Raw genomic sequence first — 24,213 nt, 5'->3', positions numbered from 1 at the left:
GTTTTCACTTGCACTGTTGATTTATGTAGAACACTTGTTTGCTGAAATGACAGTAGCTATATAAAAATATTTTGTGTCTATAAACAGTGTAAACTTTACTCAGACTGGCCATAAATTATTATGATAACATTATCATAAATGGTCTAAATTTTATTGACTGCATGGGTCTGATTCATGTAAGATTGAGAGCGTATTCACACGTAACATGCAGTCAAAAACATGTGTTTCCTTTTTCGACTTGTGTGGGCAAAAACCACATTGCAGAACTGATTTTACAAATCTCATCCACACAATACATGTGCTAGGAAATTGACCTGCGGTGGAGATCTTCAAATCCATAGAATGTCACTGTCTCTCATTGAATGAGGATGGATTTGTTGCAGATTTCTCGAATTTAATAAAAGACGTCAAAATCTTGTAAAAATGTATTGTTGCGCTCTTGCAGCTTAGTTATTGGCTGACTTGGGTTCAGAAAGTCATCAGAGGAAGTAATCCGAGGTACTAGGGTGGACTGAAGAATCAGTGCTGGACTAAGCAAGGTGAGTATTTTATTACTTTACATCTCTAGCGGGCTGTAAGTTTTATATCTAACTTATATAGGTTGTCTCGGTCCTTTGCTGATTGCAGAAGTCAGGGGGAGGGTTGAGGATCAAGATTTTGGGGATTTTATGTCAATTCTTAGTTCCCATAGGTGACTGGCAGCATGTATTTCTTCTCCACTCAGTAAAAAACAAACAAAAAACATGAATGTGCATGGGGAGTCTGGAGGAATAGTAGTTGTTGGCCATATGAGCATTGGGCATTTTTAGGGCATGTTCACACATTTTGCAAAAATTTCACCAACTTGTCATTATATCTAAACAGGGTTTGTCAAAATGAATGCACATGCTGAAGACGGAAAATTTCAGTCACAAAAAGTATCTGCCATAGGGTATGTTAACACATTGGAAAATTTCTTGACATAATTTATTTTCTGCATTTAAAAAAATAAATAAAAAAAAAGTCAGAAAAAAGCAGCCTTATTTTGACAATTATGGGTCACAAGCATAATAAACTGTGATAGAGAAGTATTGCAATATATTAATTATTAGAGGATCTGCAACATTCTATGATTTAGCATTTGCATCCCTGGAATAATACAGTTACTCCAAACTACTATATATACTGTATACATGTATATATAAATATGTCATGTTTACCAGTCCCGCCACCTCTTCTAGAATGGAGTGATTTGACGCTGGGGAATCAATATAAATAGGATTATATCTACAGCATCAAACATGCAGCATAAAAATTAAGTGTGTTAAAAATTGTTAGGGCACATTCATAATATGGAATTTTGCTCGGAAATTCGGATGCAGCGGCCTCCTGTTGTCTTCAATGAGATTCGGCTGCACTGTGCACACTGATGAATTTGAACATGTAAATTTTTTGGCCAGAATCCGCTTGGATATGCATTGGTGATGTCTGAGTGGACTTAATGTTAACTAAATCAGTCAAAACTTCCTATGCACAGAATGTCCGACATTTCATAGTGTTAATGCACCGTACTTTTGACACGCCACACAAACACGTCAAAACTTTTCATTGTGTGGGGTCTTGGTGTTGAGATCCCCATGATCATGAGGTATAGCCGGGAGTACACTTCACTCCATCCCATTAGAATCCAATGGAGCCCGTCACCTGCAATGAGGTGGATTGAGTGTGGAATTGGAGAGGGAAATGTGTAGGTGTACAATTCTCCTGGCTAAGTCTAGAGATTGGTGCGGGACTCAGCATGAAGACAAGCGATGCTGCAGCCTTTATATAATGCTTCTCCACATTAGATGTGCGCAGCCTCTATATAACATTTCTCCCCATAAGATGTGCCGCAGCCTCTATATAACACTATCCCCATTAGATGTGCCGCAGCCTCTATATAGCACTTCTCCCCATTAGATTTGTGCAGCCTCTATATAACACTTCTCCCCACTAGATGTGCCGCAGCCTCTATATAGCACTTCTCCCCATTAGATTTGTGCAGCCTCTATATAACACTGCTCCCCACTAGATGTGTCGCAGTCTCTATTTAACACTTCTAACCATTAGATGTGTGCAGTTTTTATATAACGCTTCCCGCCATTAGATGTGCGCAGCCTCTATTTAAAGTTTCATATATATATATATATACACACACAGTGGGGCAAAAACGTATTTAGTCAGCCACCAATTGTGCAAGTTCCTTAAAAAGATGAGAGAGGCCTGTAATTTTCATCATAGGTATACCTCAACTATGAGAGACATAATGAGAAAAAAAAATCAAAAAAATCACATTGTCTGATTTTTTAAAGAATTTATTTGCAAATTATCGTGGAAAATATGTATTTGGTCACCTAAAAACAAGCAAGATTTTTGGCTCTCACAGACCTGTACCTTCTTCTTTAACCTATTGGGGACGGATGGCGTACCTGTATGCCCTCCGCCCACTGCCTTTCTACAACACGCCGTGGCCCTGCGTCATAGCTGGTCGGGCCCGGCCTCTAAGGCTGGGTTCACACCACGTTTTGTTAAATACGGCTCCCGTATACGGCTGGGAGGAGGGGGCGGGGCTTAATCGCGGCGCCCGCACTCAGCCGTATTGGGGAACCGTATTTAATGTATGTCTATGAGCCAACCTAACAACTGCCAGGACCCGTGGCCAATAGCGCACGGCACTGATCGTGGTGCCACTTGCTATTAACCCTTTAGATGCAGTGTTCAAAGTTGAACGCCTTGTCTAAAATGAAGGTAAACTGCTCCCGGATAACTCAGTGGGCTGTTCGGGATTGCCGCAGCGAAATCACGGCATCCCGAACAGCTGTAGAACAGCAGGAATTGGATTTGAATGATCCAGAAGAGGATTGGGAGAATGTCATATGGTCAGATGAAACCAAAGTAGAACTTTTGGGAAAAAACTCAACTCGTCGTGTTTGGAGGAGAAAGAATGCTGAGTTGCATTCAAACAACACCATACCTACTGTGAAGCATGGGGGTGGAAACATCATGCTTTGGGGCTGTTTTTCTGCTAAGGGACCAAGACGACTGATCCGTGTGAAGGAAAGAATGATGAATGGGGCCATGTATTGTGAGATATTGAGTGAAAACCTCCTTCCATCAGCAAGGGCATTGAAGATAAAATGTGGCTGGCTCTTTCAGCATGACAATGATCCATACACACCACCTGGGCAATGAAGGAGTGGCTTTGTAAGAAGCATTTCAAGGTCCTGGAGTGGCCAAACAAGTCTCCAGACCTCAACCCCATAGAAAACCTTTAGAGGGAGTTGAAAGTCCGTGTTGTCCAGCAACAGCCCCAAAACATCACTGCTCTAGAGGACTTCTGCATGGAGAAATGGGCCAAAATACCAGCAACAGCATGTGAAAAACCTTGTGAAGACTTATAGAAAACTTTTGACCTCCGTCATTGCCAACAAAGGGTATGTAACAAAGAGGCAAAGAGTACAGAAGAGCACCGGCACATACGGGACTAAGCGTAAATTAAAGTGTGGGAAGACACATGGAACTAACTCACAGGAAACCTGCAACGGAGGTGCTCAGCCCAGCAAAAAGAGCAACAATCCAGCGAGACAAAGGCAGGCCACACTCACCAGGCAGGTAGGTTTATTAGGGTCTTGTAGACATCATACAGGCAGCGGGTTTGGGAGGTGGGATGGAGGACAGGGTGAACCGGAACAAGTTGTTTCGTGCGACTCCACGTCGCACAAAACAACTTGTTCTGGTTCACCCCGTCCTCCACCCCGCCTTCTGTCTGTATGATGTCTACAAGACCCGAATAAACCTACCTGCCTGGTGAGTGCAGCCTGCCTTTGTCTCTTTGTCTCGCTGGCATGTAAGAAAGTATTGAGATGAACTTTTATTGACCAAAAACTTATTTTCCACTATAATTTGCAAATAAATTCTTAAAAAATCAGACAGTGTGATTTTGTGGATTTTTTTTCTCATTATGTCTCTCATAGTTGAGGTATACCTATGATGAAAATTACAGGCCTCTCTTATCTTTCTAACCACTTGGGGATGCAGGGCGTATGCACATGCCCTGCATCCCCGATCCTTAACCCTTTAAGGACTTAGCCTTTTTTCCACCTTAAGGACTCGGCCGTTTTTTGCAAATTCTGACCACTGTCACTTTAAACATTAAAGGAGTAGTCCAGTGGTGATTCAGTGGTGAGCAACTTATCCCCTATCCTAAGGATAGGGGATAAGTTGCAGATCGCGGGGGGGTCCGACCCCTGGGGCCCCCGCGATCTCCTGTACGGAGCCCCGACAGCCCGCTGGAAGGGGGCGTGTCGACCTCCGCACGAGGCGGCGGCCGACACGCCCCCTCAATACAACTCTATGGCAGAGCCGAAGCGCTGCCTTCGGCAATCTCCGGCTCTGCCATAGAGATGTATTGAGGGGGCGTGTCGGCCGCCGCCTCGTGCGGGGGTCGACACCCGCTATCTCGGCGGAGAGCCGGGGCCCCGTACAGAGAGATCGCAGGGGGCCCCAGCGGTCGGACCCCCGCGATCTCAAACTTATCCCCTATCCTTAGGATAGGGGATAAGTTTTTCACCACTGGACTACCCCTTTAATAACTCTGGAATGCTTTTACTTATCATTCTGATTCCTAGTTTGTTTTTTCGTGACATATTCTCCTTTAACATAGTGGTACATTTTTGTGGGAAATTGCATCCTTTCTTGGTGAAAAATCCCCAAATTTGATGAAAAAAATGAATATTTTGCATTTTTCTAGCTTTGAAGCTCTCTGCTTGTAAGGAAAATGGATATTCAAAATATATTTAAAATTAATTAATTCACAGGAATATCAGCAAAGTGAAGGAGAAAATTCAAAATCTTAATTTTTTACACTCACATGTTCTTGTAGTCCCAATTTTTGAATTTTTGCAAGGGGTAAAAAGGAGAAAATTTTTACTTTGTAGCCCAATTTCTCTCGAGTAAGGACATACCTCATATGTCTATGTTAATTGTTCGGCGGGCGCAGTAGAGGGCTCAGAAGGGAAGGAGCGACAAATGGTTTTTGGGGGGCATGTCACCTTTCAGGAAGCCCCTATGGTGCCAGAACAGCAAAAAAAATCACATGGCATACCATTTTGGAAACTAGACTCCTCAGGGAACATAACAAGGGGTAAAGTGAACCTTAATACTCCACAGGTGATTCACGACTTTTGCATATGTAAAAAAAAAATAATAATTTTTTACCTAAAATGCTTGGTTTCCCAAAAATTTTACATTTTTAAAAAGGGTAATAGCAGAAAATACCCCCCAAAATTTTCAATTTTCTCCCGAGTATGGCGATACCCCATATGTGACCCTAAACTGTTGCCTTGAAATACGACAGGGCTCCAAAGCGAAAGAGCACCATGCACATTTGAGGCTTAAATTAGGGACTTGCATAGGGGTGGACATAGGGGTATTCTACGCCAGTGATTCCCAAACAGGGTGCCTCCAGCTGTTGTAAAACTCCCAGCATGCTTGGACAGTCAGTGGCTCTCTGGCAATACTGGGAGTAGTTGTTTTGCAACAGCTGGAGGCTCCGTTTTGTAAACAGCGGCGTACCAGACATTTTTCATTTTTATTGGGGAGGGGACGGGGGCTGTGTAGGGGTATGTGTATATGTAATGTTTTTTACTTTTTCTTTTATTTTGTGTTAGTGTAGTGTTTTTAGGGTACAGTCGCACGAGCAGGGGTTCACAGTAGTTTCTCGCTGGCAGTTTGAGCTGCGGCAGAAAATTTGCCGCAGCTCAAACTTGCAGCCGGATAGTTACTGTAAACCTCAGCCCATGTGAGTGTACCCTGTACATTCACATTGGGGGGGGGGGAGAAACATCCAGCGGTTGCAAAACTACAACTCCCAGCATGTACGGTCTATCAGTGCTGTACAGTGCTGGTAACAAACTCAGTGTTTTGCAACCAGTGTGCCTTCAGCTGTTGCAAAACTACAACTCCCAGCATGCATTGATAGACCGTACATGCTGGGAGTTGTAGTTATGCAACAGCTAGAGGCATACTACTTTGGCTGGGGATGCTGGGGATTGTAGTTATACAACAGCTGGAGACACACTGGTTTGCTACTTAACTCAGTGTTTCACAACCAGTGTGCCTTCAGCTGTTGCAAAACTACAACTCTCAGCAGTCACCGACAGCCAACGGGCATGCTGGGAGTTGTAGTTATGCAACCAGCAGATGCACCACTACAACTCCCAGCATACACTTTAGCTGATTGTGCAAGCTGGGAGTTGTAGTTATACAACAGCTGAAGGTACACTTTTCCATAGAAAAAAATGTGCCTCCAGCTGTTGCAAAACTATAAGTCCCAGCATGCCCATAAGGGAATGCTGGGAGTTGTGGTAGTCTGCCTCCTGCTGTTGCATAACTACAGCTCCCAGCATGCCCATTTTGCATGCTGGGAGCTGTTGCTAAGCAACAGCAGGAGGCTGTCACTCAGCTCCAACTGCTGCTCCGGCACACAGGTCAGTCCCTCATCGCCGCCGCCGCTCCTGGGGCCCCGATCCAAACAGGGACGCCGGGGATCGGGTTCCCCAGCTGCCGGGTCAACTTCCCGCACCCGCTCACGTCCTCCGGAAGAGGGGCGGAGCGGGTTGCGGGAGTGACACCCGCAGCAGGTGCCCTGATTGGTCGGCCGACGAATCAAGGCGATCGTGAGGTGGCACCAGTGCCACCTCACCCCTGTTGGCTATGGCTGTTCGGGGCCGTCAGAGACGGCCCAGAACAGCTTGTAATTCCGGGTCACTGGAGACCCGATTGACCCGGAATCCGCTGGGCTAAATTGTACAGAGATCTGCGGCCATCGCCAACATGGGGGGGGGTCATCATGACTGGGCGATATGCCGCGATGCCTGCTGAACGATTTCAGCAGGCATCGGGCACCGGCTCCACTCCAGCTGGCTGCGGGGGGCCGGGAAAGCTCATGACGTTCTCATACGTCATGAGCCCTTAAGGATTCTGAAATGAAGAACGTCATGAGTCCTTAAGGGGTTAAGGACTCAGGGTGTACCTGTACGTCCTGAGCATTTCCGGTCCCTGCTGCTCACCGGGCGGGAACCGGACCGGGATGCCTGTTAAAATCATTCAGCAGGCGATCGCCGCAAATCGCTCGTCAATTCAGACCGATGATCTGCATCGATTCCGGGTCATACGGGTCCCCAGTGACCTGAAAAATAAGGGGGATTGGGGATGTCCAAGACACCCACGATCCCCCTGAAGGGATAGGAGTGAGGTGGCAGGGGTGCCACCCCTCCTATCCCTGCTATTGGTCGGTAACCCATGGAGGTCTGGATATGGAATCACACTGAAAATCAAAGTGGAAAACCACACTACAGGCTGATCCAACTTTATGTAATGTCCTTAAAACAAGTCAAAATGAGGCTTATTAGTGTCTGTGGCCTCCATGTGCCGTATGACCTCCCTACAATGCCTGGGCATGCTCCTGATGAGGTGGCGGATGGTCTCCTGAGGTATGTCCTCCCAGACCTGGACTAAAGCATCCGCCAACTCCTGGACAGTCTGTGGGGCGTTGGTGGATGGAGCGAGACATGATGTCCCAGATGTGCTCAATCGGATTCAGGTCTGGGGAACGGGCGGACCAGTCCATAGCATCAATGCCCAGTACGGGATGGCGTTTCCCCATACTTTCCTGCCCTGTCAGGCAGTGTCCCTCCATGTCTCCAGGACCCCCTGCAGTTGTATCCCCCATGTATATAAGTTGTATTTTGTATTGTAGCTTTAATAAATGTACCAAGTGATTGTTACCCAGGAGGTATCAGTGACCAGCTGACCCCAAAGATGACCTATGGGCTCCCTGCTAGTCTCCCCCATATAAGACCTGGGTGGAGCTAGCCTCACTCTCTGGTTCCTGAGGTCCAGTCAAGACGTCTCAAGTGTGTGGCCAGAGCATTGTTGGCCTCAAGTCAAGTCCTGCAGCCACAAGTCAAGTGCACAGTAAGCTAACATCATAGCCCTGTCAGTCAAGTCAATTGTCTATCCAGCGTGGCATGCACTAAATTCTCCCATCCACTACAAGTCCCAGCAATTCTGCAAGGTCTCTGTGTCACCTCCTTAGGCCCTGGGTATACTGCATAGTCTGTAACAACTGTCTACCCTCAGTAAAGATACCGTTGTTCTGTAACTTGGCATTGGTGTCTTCATTGCCCCCGTGCCTAGCGCAGGAACCAGCGGTATACCTTTCGGTGGATAAGGCTAAACCACACCCTGGCGTCATGAACACAAGGGGTTAATACCATCAGAATGTTCTCCACAGCGTCTCCAGACTGTCACATGTGCTTAGTGTGAACCTGCTTTCATCTGTGAAGAGCACAGGGCGCCAATGGTGAATTTGTCAATCTTGATGTTCTCTGGCAAATGCCAAACATCCTGCATGGTGTTGGACTATAAGCACAACCCCCACCTGTTGATGTCGGGCCCTCATGCCACCCTCATGGAGTCTGTTTCTGACCGTTTGAGTGGACACATGCACATTTTTGGCCTGCTGGAGGTCATTTTGCAGGGCTCTGGCAGTGCTCCTCCTTGCACAAAGGCAGAGGTTCTACTGCAGGGTTGTTGGCCTCCTCTACATCTCCTGATGTACTGGCCGGTCTCCTGGTAGTGCCTCCATGCTTCTTAGCTCGCATTGATGTGCCATCCTGGATGGGCTGCGCTACCACTAGAGTGAAAGCACCGACAGCATTCAAAAGTGACCAAAACATCAGCCAGGAAGCATAGAGACTGACAAGTGGTCTGTGATCACCACCTGCAGAACCACTCCTTTATTGGGGGTGTCTTGCTAATTACCTATCATTTCCACCTGTTGTCTGTTCCATTTGCACAACAGCATGTGAAATTGATTGTCAATCAGTGTTCTTCCTGAGTGGACAGTGTGATTTCACAGAAGTGTCATGGACTTGGAGTTACATTGTGTTGTTTAAGTGTTTCCTTTATTTTTTTGAGCAGTGTATATATATATATAATGCTTTCCCCATTAGATGTCCCTCGTTCTCTATGTAACGCTTCTCCCCTCATACACCGCCGCCTCTATATAACACTTCTCCCTTGATACACTGCCGCCTCCATATAACGCTTCTCCCCGAATACACCGCCGCCTCTATATAACACTTCTCCCTTGATACACTGCCGCCTCCATATAACGCTTCTCCCCGAATACACCGCCGCCTCTATATAACGCTTCTCCCTTGATACACTGCCGCCTCCATATAACGCTTCTCCCCGAATACACCGCCGCCTCTATATAACGCTTCTCCCCGCACACACCGCCGCCTCTATATAACACTTCTCCCCTGATACACCGCCGCCTCTATATAACGCTTCTCCCCGCATACACCGCCGCCTCTATATAACGCTTCTCCCCTCATACACCGCCGCCTCTATATAACGCTTCTCCCCGCATACACCGCTGCCTCTATATAACGCTTCTCCCCGCATACACCGCCGCCTCTATATAACGCTTCTCCCCTGATACACCGCCGCCTCTATATAACACTTCTCCCCTGATACACCGCCGCCTCTATATAACGCTTCTCCTCACATACACCGCCGCCTCTATATAACGCTTCTCCCCGCATACACCGCCGCCTCTATATAACGCTTCTCCCCGCACACACCGCCGCCTCTATATAACGCTTCTCCCCGCACACACCGCCGCCTCTATATAACGCTTCTCCCCGCATACACCGCCGCCTCTATATAACGCTTCTCCCCTGATACACCGCCGCCTCTATATAACACTTCTCCCCTGATACACCGCCGCCTCTATATAACGCTTCTCCCCGCATACACCGCCGCCTCTATATAACGCTTCTCCCCTCATACACCGCCGCCTCTATATAACGCTTCTCCCCGCATACACCGCCGCCTCTATATAACGCTTCTCCCCGCATACACCGCCGCCTCTATATAATGCTTCTCCCCGCACACACCGCCGCCTCTATATAACGCTTCTCCCCTGATACACCACCGCCTCTATATAACGCTTCTCCCCGCACACACCGCCGCCTCTATATAACGCTTCTCCCCGCATACACCGCCGCCTCTATATAACGCTTCTCCTCACATACACCGCCGCCTCTATATAACGCTTCTCCCCGCATACACCGCCGCCTCTATATAACGTTTCTCCCCTGATACACCGCCGCCTCTATATAACGCTTCTCCCCGCATACACCGCCGCCTCTATATAACGCTTCTCCCCGCATACACCGCCGCCTCTATATAACGCTTCTCCCCGCATACACCGCCGCCTCTATATAACGCTTCTCCCCTGATACACCACCGCCTCCATATAACGCTTCTCCCCGCACACACCGCCGCCTCTATATAACGCTTCTCCCCGCACACACCGCCGCCTCTATATAACGCTTCTCCCCGCACACACCGCCGCCTCTATATAACGCTTCTCCCCGCATACACCGCCGCCTCTATATAACGCTTCTCCCCTGATACACCGCCGCCTCTATATAACGCTTCTCCTCACATACACCGCCGCCTCTATATAATGCTTCTCCCCGCACACACCGCCGCCTCTATATAACGCTTCTCCCCGCACACACCGCCGCCTCCATATAACGCTTCTCCCAGCACACACCGCCGCCTCTATATAACGCTTCTCCCCTGATACACCGCCGCCTCTATATAACGCTTCTCCCCTCATACACCGCCGCCTCTATATAACGCTTCTCCCCGCATACACCGCCGCCTCTATATAACGCTTCTCCCCGCATACACCGCCGCCTCTATATAACGCTTCTCCTCACATACACCGCCGCCTCTATATAACGCTTCTCCCCGCATACACCGCCGCCTCTATATAACGCTTCTCCCCGCACACACCGCCGCCTCCATATAACGCTTCTCCCCGCACACACCGCCGCCTCTATATAACGCTTCTCCCCGCACACACCGCCGCCTCTATATAACGCTTCTCCCCGCACACACCGCCGCCTCTATATAACGCTTCTCCCCGCACACACCGCCGCCTCTATATTACGCTTCTCCCCGCATACACCGCCGCCTCTATATAACGCTTCTCCCCGCATACACCGCCGCCTCTATATAACGCTTCTCCCCTGATACACCGCCGCCTCTATATAACGCTTCTCCCCGCATACACCGCCGCCTCTATATAACGCTTCTCCCCTCATACACCGCCGCCTCTATATAACGCTTCTCCCCGCATACACCGCCGCCTCTATATAACGCTTCTCCCCGCATACACCGCCGCCTCTATATAATGCTTCTCCCCGCACACACCGCCGCCTCTATATAACGCTTCTCCCCTGATACACCACCGCCTCTATATAACGCTTCTCCCCGCACACACCGCCGCCTCTATATAACGCTTCTCCCCGCATACACCGCCGCCTCTATATAACGCTTCTCCTCACATACACCGCCGCCTCTATATAACGCTTCTCCCCGCATACACCGCCGCCTCTATATAACGCTTCTCCCCTGATACACCGCCGCCTCTATATAACGCTTCTCCTCACATACACCGCCGCCTCTATATAATGCTTCTCCCCGCACACACCGCCGCCTCTATATAACGCTTCTCCCCGCACACACCGCCGCCTCCATATAACGCTTCTCCCAGCACACACCGCCGCCTCTATATAACGCTTCTCCCCTGATACACCGCCGCCTCTATATAACGCTTCTCCCCTCATACACCGCCGCCTCTATATAACGCTTCTCCCCGCACACACCGCCGCCTCTATATAACGCTTCTCCCCGCATACACCGCCGCCTCTATATAACGCTTCTCCCCGCATACACCGCCGCCTCTATATAACGCTTCTCCCCGCATACACCGCCGCCTCTATATAACGCTTCTCCTCACATACACCGCCGCCTCTATATAACGCTTCTCCCCGCATACACCGCCGCCTCTATATAACACTTCTCCCCGCACACACCGCCGCCTCCATATAACGCTTCTCCCCGCACACACCGCCGCCTCTATATAACGCTTCTCCCCGCACACACCGCCGCCTCTATATAACGCTTCTCCCCGCATACACCGCCGCCTCTATATAACGCTTCTCCCCGCACACACCGCCGCCTCCATATAACGCTTCTCCCCGCACACACCGCCGCCTCTATATAACGCTTCTCCCCGCACACACCGCCGCCTCTATATAACGCTTCTCCCCGCATACACCGCCGCCTCTATATTACGCTTCTCCCCGCATATACCGCCGCCAGCAGCCAACAAAATTTGAAAAGTTGCAAAAGTTACAAGTGTAGGAAAAGAATGAGGGTGCGAAAGGGGGACGTGGCTGACCAATCAGAAGCCTCGACACAGCCGCCAATGACTTACTGGCCGCCAGAGCCAATCAGAGCGCGCCTTACTGGGCGGATTGAAGCCAGGCAGTCCAGGCAGGGGAACAGAGCAGAGCTGTCTGCGGGGGATGTACAGCGGGAGTGATAGTCTGTGCTCTGCCCGGGATATCCTGCGAGCCTCCGCGTCCCCCTGTGAGCGACCATCTGCCTGGAAGTGTAAAGGATCGGGACCCCTATACAGGACACAGGAGCCCCTTATCAGGAGTACCGTCACCTCGCAGCTGGTTGTGCTCTTCCCGATGATCACCCCTTTATCTGCTGCGCCCCCAGACATGGAAGGATCAGTGATCGCTCCCGTGTAACTCCTCATCATCATCAGCGGCTCATTGGTGGCGATCAGCCTGTCATCCTCGGCTGTGACAGTACAGTGCGGATTATAACATGCAGCCCCGGACTGGAAGGAGTCTCCTGCAGGATCTCAGCCTCCTTCTTCTTCTCCTGGGATGTTGTCTGGCGTCCAGGACCCCCTGTCCCACCAGGTGCAGCTGCACTGGGGATATGGTAGACTGCAGCAACCTGGGGCTCACAGAGGTGCCCACTGACCTGCCAGCATGGGCAACCCACCTGTAAGTTCTGCCAACTTCCTCTGATCCATCATGTGTCCACTGTGGGCATGCATGTCATATCTGTAGTGTAACATCAGGACAGTGCTCTCCAAACTTTCAACCTCCATAGCAAAACTACAACTCCCAGCATGCCCGGACAGCCAGCGGCTGTCCGGGCATGCTGGGAGTTGTAGTTTTGCATCCGCCGGAGGTCATTCCTCATTTAGGGTATGTTCACACAAAGCAGATATTTTCTTTCTTTCTAATTAACTACAATAGGGAAGCCAAAATGTTCTGCAGCAATTCTGCGACAACTCTGCAGCAATTCTAATCATCTTTATATAGCGCCAACAGATTCCGCAGTCCTGTGACAAATTCCGCTGCAATTCTGCAACAAAATCTGCAGCAATTATAATATTTATATAGCGGCAACGGATACCACAGCTCTGCGACACAATCTGCAACACTTCTTAAGAAAATATGCAAATTCGCAACAAATCTCCAGTCTATCCATCCCCCCCCTATGTGCGAACATACCCTAAGTTGACAGGCCCATCTTCAGGAGTTCCCCTTTAATATGACATGTGGTCTATACTTAGTCAACCAGTGATCTCCCACCTGTTGGCCTCAGGTTGGAGATGGCGGAGATATATATGTGTGTGTGTATATATATATATATATAAAAGCCGCCAAGTCCCATTAAACAAACATGATTCCAAGTCTCCTGGCCCTAGCTGTGATTTACATCTGCTGTATACAGATGGGGTGGTGGGAAGGGGGTACCCTAGTGTATACATTATTGTAATATTCCCATTATTATTACCGCTCCTGCGCCAGGTGTGTGCTGGGAAATCTGCCAAGCAATGCTTTGTACGACAATAAAAAAAAACATTTATAAAATATATATATATATATATATATATTTTATTTTTTTTATTTTTATTTTTTTATTTATTTACATTTTTTTTGTATTTTTGATATATATATATATATATATATATATATATATATATATATATATATAATCTAAAAAATACAAAAGAAATGTAAATAAAAAAAATAAAAAAAAATAAAAAAATATATAATGTGTATATAGCTATAATGTAACCCATGTTTCCAGATCGGCTTTTACATTCCTACTGTAGGGGGAAAAAAAAACACATGATGCAAATTAGAGCCCGATGAATTATTGCTAATATGATTTTATGGTTGTCGGCCGCATAGTCTCGCTTATTGAAGTGTGAGGGCTTCTGTTGTTGTGGCTGCTAAATCTGGCTTTGGGGCTATGGTGTTTGTTTTAGGTTTTATGTAAAACCTTTTTTTTTTTTGGGGGGGGGGAGTGGACTGGCTTTGTGTTTAAAAAGAGAAAACTTTGTTACAGCTCAACCAGGGAGCCTCCAGCTGTTGCAAAACTACAACTCCCAGCATGCCCGGACAGCCGTAGGCTGTCCGGGCATGCTGGGAGTTGTAGTTTTGCAACAGCTAGGGGGAATACTGGTTGGTTGGGAAAACACTGCCTTATAAAATGAATTAGGGTTTTAGTGTTGGAAACGCTGCAGATTTGTTGCAAATTTTCACTTCCGTATTGAAGTTAAAGGGGTACTCCGGAGGAAAACGTATTTATTTATTTTTTTTGTTTAAATGAACTGGTGCCAGAAAGTTAAAGGGGCACTCCGGTGGAAAACATATTTATTTATTTTTTTGTTTAAATCAACTGGTGCCGGAAAGTTAAACAGATTTAGTAAATTACTTCTATTAAAAAAAAAAACTTTACCCTTCCAGTACTTTTTAGCAGCTGTATGCTACAGAGAAAATTTATTTTTCTTTTTGTCTTGTCCTCAGTGCTCTCTGCTGACACCACTGTCCGTGTCAGGAACTGTCCAGAGCAGCATAGGTTTGCTTTATGGGGATTTTCTCCTGCTCTGGACAGTTCCAGATCAGGTGTCAACAGAGAGCACTGTGGACAAGACAAAAAATAAATTACTAAAGAAAAGGATTTCCTCTGTAGCAAACAGCTGCTAATAAGGGCTGGAAGCGTAGATTCTTTAATGGAAGTCATTTAAAAATCTGTTCTAACTTTCTGGCACCAGTTGATTTAAAAAAAAAAATATATATATATGTTTTTCACCGGAGTACCCCTTTTAATTCAGAACAAATGCGCAAGCGTGTGAGCATACCTGGGGTACCTGTATGTAGGCGGCAAGGTTTGACAGATCGGCTAGCAACTTTTTTTTTTTTTTTTTAAACTTTGTCAAGCAGCATAAAACAAATTTCGGCTGCCTCTTGTAGAGGTCATCTTGGCTACTGATATAAGACGTGACATTGATGTGAGCGATTTAGTTCAGCGTTTCCCAACCAGCGTGCCTCCAGCTGTTGCAAAACTACAACTCCCAGCATGCCCGGACAGCCAAAGGCTGTCCGGGCATGCTGGGAGTTGTAGTTTTGCAACAGCTGGAGGCACGCTGGTTGGGAAACGCTGATTTAGTTCAAAAGTAACAGAAAAGAGAAAAAAAAAATGTTAATATAAAGTAGAACAATGTATTATTTATATATTTATTTTTATTTTTTTCCAAAATATTATTCATTTATTTCAGTTACCCCTACTGTATCACTGTTAGGCATTGTTCACATGTAGTGTGTTCTCTGATTCGTCATATCTGTACTGTAACATTTTCTTAAATCCACAACGGCAGTGGTCTTCAAATGTTGAACCTCCAGCCTTTGCAAAACTACAAATCCCAGCATGCCCTTTGAGCCGTTTGGGGCGTGCTGGGAGTTGTAGTTTTGCAACAGTTGGGAGACGACTGCATCGGGGTATGTTCACACGTAGCAGATCACCTGCAGATTTGTTGCACGGATGCAGAAAGAAAAAATCTACAATGGAAAGATTTAGTCCTAGTGTGAGCCCCTAATACCACATGTGAACTCTGCCATATAGTGAGACCAGTGGGTTAATAGTCTTTGCGGTACTATTAATTCCTTTCTGAATTAATTGTAAGATTAGGTGAGATGAGCCCCTCGAGGGGGATATCTGCTGTGAACTAGGAGGCGGAAAATGTTCCCCTCCTCCATGTAGTGTTTTTAGTAGAGATGAGCGAACTTACAGTAAATTCGATTCGTCACGAACTTCTCGGCTCGGCAGTTGATGCCTTTTCCTGCATAAATTAGTTCAGCTTTCAGGTGCTCCGGTGGGCTGGAAAAGGTGGATACAGTCCTAGGAAAGAGTCTCTTAGGAATGTATCCACCTTTTCCAGCCCACCGGAGCACCGGAAAGCTGAACTAATTTATGCAGGATAAGTCATCAACTGCCGAGCCGAGAAGTTCGTGACGAATCAAATTTACTGTAAGTTCGCTCATCTCTAGTTTTTAGGTTTCTCTTTTAGTCCAGGTCTGTATATTGGACTTTGCTATTGTCCTGCTGAGATTCCTAATATTTGTTTTAGGTACAGTATAAGGTGGAAGGATTGATGATCCAGACTTGGTTATACAGTCAGGTTTTTGTAGTTCGGTCTAAAGGCTGAAAAGTTGCAAAATTTTGGAATTCCAGGTTTCTGTAGGGCAGTGTTCCCCATCCTGTGACTACAACTTCCACCAGCCTTGTACTGTCCAAACATGATGGGAGTTGTGGTTTTGCACCAGGCACAGGTTGGAAGTCCATTTCATGGTCCGGTTGTTCCAACTCAAGTACAAGCTAAAACTTTTTAAAAATAAATAAATAAAATAAAATAAAAGTAAGTATTTATTTATCTTGGCACGTAATTGTAAATTGCGTGTTGCCAATAAATCCACCGTTATACGACATCTTTACTGTTTCCAAATAGGCAACAGTTTTGTGTCCGATTTGATAGTATTTGACCCCAGGAATTATTGCTTCATTCCAGCGACCACACTGAGCCCTCTAAACTGGACTCCAAGACTGTGGGCCTCATTTACTAAGGCTAGGTTCAGACTACGGAATTTCTGGGCAGAATTTCTGCCGGAGATTGAGCCGGCGGCACTAGGACCGAGCAGATTGCATTCCTGCCCCCATAGACTGCAATGCATTTGCGGGTGGATCTTTTTGGGAGATCTGCTCAGAAATGCATTGCCATCTATGGGGACGGCAATGTAGACCGCACGGTCCTAGTGCCGCCGTCTCGATCTCCGCCAGAAATTCTGCCCAGAAATTCCACAGTGTGAACCTAGCCTAAGAGTTTCGGGTTTTTACTAGTGGGAAAAGTTGTTTCAGACATGCAGGATTCCTTTCTATTCACTATTGGGAAAAGTCGGGAACATTTTCTGACCAGCTTTTTCTAGGTCGATATTTCTAGCCATTTACCCACAGGATTTTCTGTGAATTCAATAGTAAATCGGTCGGGTTGTGAAACCACGCCCCTTTTTGGCCAGCCATGCCCCCTTTTGCGACAGACCACGCCCCTTCGGGCTTGTCGGGTTTTTCAGGCGCACACTGGCGCAGACATGTCTCAGACAAAATAACCAGACAAAAACTGGTCGGTTTCAGCTTAGTAAATGAGGCCCAGTGTTCACACGGCGGAATTTCTGTGATTCCGCTCAAATTCCTGTTCCGCAAAGCTGGCTGCGGATTTTATTTATTTATTTTACAGTTTTGCGTATTATGCACGGAATTTATGCGGAATTCTGGCCGGAATTTCTTTGATTTTAGTGGGTCTCAATGTTTTTGTAGAAACCGGAAATTCCGCTGTGTGAATGGGACAGCAAAATCCCCATTCAACACAATGGCCCTAATTTACTAAGGCTAAGTTTCCACTTCGTTTTTTTTCTGGCAGTTTTTGGATATCTGCCACTGCAGTTTTTGAGCCAAAGTCAGAAGTGGATCCATAAGGAAGGAGAAGTGTAAGTCCTTCCTTTATAGGTCCTATTCCTTTTGAATACACTTCTGGCTTTGGCTCAAAAACTGCAGTGGCAGATATCCAAAAACTGCCAGAAAAAAACCCAAGTGGGAACCTAGCCTAAGAGCATTGTGTAGGCTTATTTGTGGGTTTTAATTCCCTACAAATTATTTTTCACTGTATTTACTAAGGTTTCCCTACATTATTTTTTTTTGTTTGTTTTACACCTGCTCTGATCTGTCAGGTTTTACTCAGCTGAAATCCTCCACATTTTCTGTGGAAGCCTTAGTAAATATGTTGGGATTTTGTGAAAGCGTCGGGAACACGACCCTTTTCAGTGACCCCCCCCCCTTTCCACCACGGCCACGCCTCTTTTTTGATTTTCTTAGTAAAATGGAGTTAGTCTGTTTTTTTCCCAATTCTGGCACAAATTATGGTGCAGACTAGAGATGAACGAACTTACAGTAAATTCGATTCTTCACGAGCTTCTCGGCTCGGCAGTTGATGACTTATCCTGTATCAATTAGTTCAGCTTTCAGCTGCTCCGGTGGGCTGGAAAAGGTGGATACAGTCCTAGGAAAGAGTCTCCTAGGAATGTATACACCTTTTCCAGCCCACGGGAGCACCGGAAAGCTGAACTAATTCATGCAGGATAAGTCATCAACTGCCGAGCCGAGAAGTTTGTGACAAATCAAATTTACTGTAAGTTCGCTCATCTCTAGTGCAGACAGACATTGCGCCAGAATCTGGCACACAACCCGACAAAACATGTCAGGTATACAATAGTAAACGAGGGCCAATGTGCAGTAAATTTAGCAGAATCTCCATTATGAATTTTACCAGCAGATTCCGCATGAAAATTCTGCCGTGTGAACATAGTCTGAAAAGTATAAGTCTGTTTTCTAAAAGTAGAAAAGAAAAAATTTTAAATTAAAAAAACACATAAAAATTGTGCCTTTTTAAGATAACATCTCGAAGTTTGTCGTCTTTACTAATTTGCTTTCCCCATCATGATTGGAATTCTTCTTCTCCTCGTCCCCATGCGATCCAGTCTGCGCCGGGTTAAACATATGTTGAACCATTGTAGTTTTATGTCCGCTTTGATCATTCCTCGCGATAAAAGGGCACATTAACAGGTGGAAATCATAAACCATGTCGCCATGAGGCCCCCGGCGGGAATACTGTAATGTAAATCTATTTCAATACCTTGCAAAGGTCGTAACCTTTTTTGACCGTCCTATAAGAAAACCAGTGGGCGCTGTGTAGTCCTGCGGGGTGGTAGATGATTGACTAGGTTAAGTACAGTAGATGACGAAGTCTTTTGCTTCTGAGGGTCGTGAACTGGATTTTTTATTTATTTTTTTATTCTTGGCTATGAATTTCCTTCTTATAACTTTTCCAAGCACTTGTCTGACTCATGCGACCACGAGATCCCAAATGGGTCGTTACGTTTTAAAGGGCATTTCCCCCTAAAATGGGATAGAAAAAAAAATAAAAAATAGTAGATAAAATCATTGGGGGAAATTTATCAAAACCTGTCCAGGGAAAAAGTTGCCCATGGCAACCAATCAGATCGCTTCTTTCATTTTTCACAGGTCTCTTTAAAAAAAGAAGCAATCTGGTTGCCATGGGCAACTGCACCACTCTTCCTCTGCGTAGTTTTCGATAAATCTCCCCCATTGAGTCATCTGAGTGTGCCCAATTTATGTTCAGCCATCTGTTCTGTTTCTAGGAAAGCTGAGTGATAACCAATAAGGCCATTATCCACTGTACAACTACTAACATCATTATTGCTATCCTGTTGACAGAATCCTTGAGAGAACCCAGATCAGTGTTTCCCCAACCAGTGTGCCTCCAGCTGTTGCAAAACTACAACTCCCAGCATGCCCGGACAGCCTTCGGCTGTCCGGGCATGCTGGGAGTTGTAGTTTTGCAACAGCTGGAGGCACACTGGTTGGGGAAACACTGACCCAGATGGATCTTACGGCATCTGGTGATCTACATTTGGTTCTTCTGTATAAAGAACGTGGCGCAGCGTCATTTAGTTTAAAAGATGAGTAAAGTTAGGCTATGTTCACACAGCGGAAATTCCGCCGAAAAATTCCACTCAGAAGTTCCCCAAAATTTACTGCGCATTAAATTAAATGGGGGATCCACTGCAGAATTCCTGCTTTTCCGGATTTTGCAAAAAACGCCTTTTAAATATTGCGACGGAATCCCATTGGAGTCAATGGGGCTTTGAACTTCTGTGTGTTAAACACAGAGGAATTCTGCTGTGTGAACATAGCCTTAGGAGCCTCCATCAAACAACCTGAAGCTTTTTTTTTTGAAGTTTTTTGTGGAATTTGATGGACCCCATTATATGTCATTAGGGTCTCTCAGGCATCATTGATCTGACCCATTTGAGGCATCCGGCCTTTCATTTCACCCCCCCCCCCCCCCCCCCCCCCCCGCCATGTAGGTAGTGTGAATTGAATCACTGTATTGGGGAGAAATAACGTTTTTGTCAGACTAATAAAGTTAATTGAAATATTAAAGGGGTACTCCGGTGGAAAGCTTTTTTTAATTTTTTTAAATGAACTGGTGCCAGAAAGTTAAACAGATTTGTAAATGGCTTCTATTAAAAAAAATCTTAATCCTTTCAGTACTTTTTAGCAGCTGTTTGCTACAGAGGAAAATCTTTATTTTTTGAATTTCTTTTTTGTGTTGTACACAGTGCTCTCTGCTGACACCTGATGCCCAGAGCAGGAGAAAATCCCCATAGCAAACCTATGCTACTCTGGACAGTTCCTGACACGGACAGAGGTGTCAGCAGAGAGCACTGTGGACAACACAAAAAAGAAATTCAAAAAGTAAAGCATTTCCTCTGTAGCATACAGCTGCTAATAAGTACTAAAAGGATTAAGATTTTTTAATAGAAGTCATTTACAAATCTGTTTAACTTTCTGGCACCAGTTCATTTAAAAAAAATAAAAAAAAAGTTTTCCACCGGAGTACCCCTTTAAGTTAAATGCCTGCATGAAGTTTGTTTTCTGTTAGGTTAATAAAGTTATCTGTAACTTTCGTCACTTTCCTACAATGCAGATCCCCCACCGCCCCGCCGTGTTTTGGACTCCCATATGGATAATGTTCATTTAGTTTGCGTTGACCCCCCCCCCCCCCCTTTCCTCCCAGATATTTTTTAATGGCTTCTTGTGGTTTCTTTATTATAGCTATAATGTTGCTCAACTGAGCAGGGGAAGCCTCGTATTATCTCCCGGACTATCCTATCCTGGCTTAGTGGCTTTCTTAATAGAGAGAGAAAAAAAACACGCATCCTTTCCCCACAATACACAGGATATCATTAAGACTCCTCCTGAGGTACTAAGGTGGAAGAAAAGGTTTCACATTCTAAATTCTTAAAGCATCATTTATTTGAAATAATTGAACTTTTTATTTTTTTATATATAAATTGATAAAAAATTGTAGCTTTTAAAAAAATTTTTGTAAAAAAAACAAAAAACAAAAAAAGGATTATACAAAAAGTCTAGGGTCACAACTTGTTTTTGTCCCCATCACAGTCCATTTAATTTTGCTGTATATGTTAAAAAAAAAAAAAAAAGGATCTGTTTTATTGTTTTATTAATTTAATTAATTTAATTCATTATTTAAGGTTTTTTTTTTTTTTTTTAATAATTTAAGTCAATGGGAAATGGACTATGCTGTATGGCAATACCGCAGCATCAGTTTTTAGCATCTATTAATGTATGTTTTTTTTTTCCCTATAAAAAGAATATGTTAAATTCATTATTCTCCAAACTGTGGCCCTCCAGCTGTTCAAAACTGCAACTCCCAGCATGCCCAGATGGTTGTTGGCTGTCTGGGCATGCTGGCAGTTGTAGTCATTTACATCTTTAATTGGGAGTTCCCTTCCTATGTGGCATCAGTGCAGACATATTTTTTGCAGAATTCCTAAGTACATTTTCTATCAGAAGCAATGAATACATTTACTGTACTTCCAGATACTTCTAGTTATTCCTAGTGATAAAAAACAGGACTGTACTGCGTAAAGTACCTGTAGAATAGTATAATGGTTGTCTTTTTGTGTGTGTGTGGGGTGTAAGGTGCAGTTCATGCAATGGCCAGAGGGGTGCTACTGTGCGCCTGCTCGTATACTGTCATTTCCTCTCACACTAGAGCTCTGTAATGTTGAATTGTCTTCATGTTCAGATGATCAAATGTTAAAGGGGTTCTCCACCATAAGGTGATTTTTGTACATACCTGGCAGCCAGTAATGGACGTACTTAGGAATAATCTGCGCTTGTCTTGGGGCTAAATGGCTGTGAGATTACCATAACACTGTGACTAGCTTTTTGCAAACTGGTATTTCCTGTTTAACTTTTCTTTTTTTGACTACAAATCCCATAATTCCATTTTCCTCCCTACTACACCTCAGCCACCCCACCCATTGAAACATAAATGAGCTGCGTCCATTCAAAAGACCTGTGGTTTTCAATCAGGGTGCCTGCAGCTGTTGCATTAGTTGCAGATTGATCTCTCTCCCACCAAGCGATCGCTCCACCCATTGAAGCAGACAGGCTCCCTGTCATCAGCTGACTAGTGAGTCAGGTCTCGGCTGCATTGCAACCTGGGAAAAATCTGAGACAAGTCATTTTGTATGCTGTTAAAAATAAATATTGGGGTGAAAATCACATAAGAATTGTGAGAAAACCGTCACACACAGGTACAGACACTATATTATGAACTACACTAACTTTACAGCCCCTGTAGCATAGTCAAATAAAATAAAAATAAAAAACTGGAATACCCCTTTAATGCATTTTCAATAAGGGTCGGAGAGAAGTGTCTTCCTGTGGCTCAGTGACGCTTTTCTCACTCCCTTTGGATGTCTATGGCCAATTCAACAAGTTTTCAGATATGTTTCCAGGTGTTGGTGCACTTACCCCCTTAGCCTAGTGCAGTGGTCTTCAACCTGCAGACCTCCAGATGTTTCAAAACTACAACTCCCAGCATGCCCGGACAGCCGATGGCTGTCCAGGCATGCTGGGAGTTGTAGTTTTGCAACATCTGGAGGTCCGCAAGTTGAAGACCACTGGCCTAGTGGCTCAGTGAAGTTAAGAAATTCTCAAGTACTGTGCCAGATTTTGGATGGTCTTTCTTATAAAATTGACAGTGTGGCACAGGTCGTATAGGACCTACTGTATGGTGTGTACCAGGCGTGTAGATGTCCCCACGTGTATTTTATGGCTGTGTATTATTGGCATAGTGATAAGGGAAAGCTGAATCCATCCCTTTTATGACTAGTCCAGCGAAGCACTGTTGACATTTAGAATTAGTGTAGTCTTTGTTTTTTTTTCAATTTACATGTTTGCTTATCTGTGGGGGATTTTGGGCACATCTGTCTATTCCTGGATATTTTATTCAACATAATCCTCCATGTTTGCAATGTGTTTAAACTTACAATGGGTTCTTCTTAAAGGGGTATTCCAGGAAAAAACTTATATATATCAGCTGGCTCCAGAAAGTTAAACAGATTTGTAAATTACTTCTATTAAAAAATCTTAATCCTTTCAGTACTTATGAGCTTCTGAAGTTAAGGTTCTTTTCTGTCTAAATCCTCTCTGATGAAACCTGTCTCGGGAAACGCCCAGTCTAGAAGAGGTTTGCTATGGCAATTTGCTTCTAAACTGGGCGTATCCCGAGACAGGTGTCATCAGAGAGGATTTAGACAGAAAAGAACAACCTTAACTTTAGAAGCTCATAAGTACTGAAAGGATTAAGATTTTTTAATAGAAGTAATTTACAAATCTGTTTAACTTTCTGGAACCAGTTGATATTAGAGATGAGCGAACTTACAGTAAATTCGATTCGTCACGAACTTCTCGGCTCGGCGGTTGCTGACTTTTCCTGCATAAATTAGTTCAGCTTTCCGGTGTTCCGGTGAGCTGGAAAAGGTGGATACAGTCCTAGGAAAGAGTCTCCTAGGACTGTATCCACCTTTTCCAGCCCACGGGAGCACCTGAAAGCTGATCTAATTTATGCAGGAAAAGTCATCAACCGCCGAGCCGAGAATTTGTGACGAATCGAATTTACTGTAAGTTCGCTCATCTCTAGTTGATATATAAACATTTTTTTTTCCTGGAATACCCCTTTTAATATGACCATTTATACATCTTATTGTTAGGGTTGGAAATTCTTGGTAAGGATGTAGTGAAGATCATTAGGACCTGTTCACACAGTGGAATTTCCGAGCAAAATCCATCAGAAAAATTCTGCATTGAAATTCCGATGCAGCAAGCCTCACATTGTTTTGTAGAGGGATTTTGCTGCACTCAGCAGAATTTCCACAGTGGAATTGAAATTTAACTTCCAAACGTGTTCATTCTTTCAGCAAAATGCGCTTGAAAATG

General features: G+C 45.2%; 1 protein-coding gene across 2 annotated transcripts in view; it reads left to right on the top strand.

Annotated features, from left to right (window-relative positions):
* Positions 1-12,425: 12,425 nt before the first annotated feature.
* Positions 12,426-24,213, top strand: part of LRIG1 (leucine rich repeats and immunoglobulin like domains 1) — a 123,932-nt gene continuing 112,144 nt past the window's right edge. For both annotated transcript variants that reach the window (XM_056524563.1, XM_056524562.1), the window contains exon 1: positions 12,426-12,974. In XM_056524563.1, coding sequence (XP_056380538.1) covers positions 12,790-12,974 — 185 coding nt within the window. In that variant the 5' untranslated portion in view covers positions 12,426-12,789. The remainder of the gene's footprint in view (positions 12,975-24,213) is intronic.

The sequence above is a fragment of the Hyla sarda genome, chromosome 6, assembly GCF_029499605.1.
Source record: "Hyla sarda isolate aHylSar1 chromosome 6, aHylSar1.hap1, whole genome shotgun sequence".
In the NCBI taxonomy this organism is placed as follows: Eukaryota; Metazoa; Chordata; class Amphibia; order Anura; family Hylidae; genus Hyla; species Hyla sarda.
The sequence above is the reverse complement of the archived record's forward strand: the minus strand, read 5'-3'. Positions and strand labels throughout refer to the sequence as shown.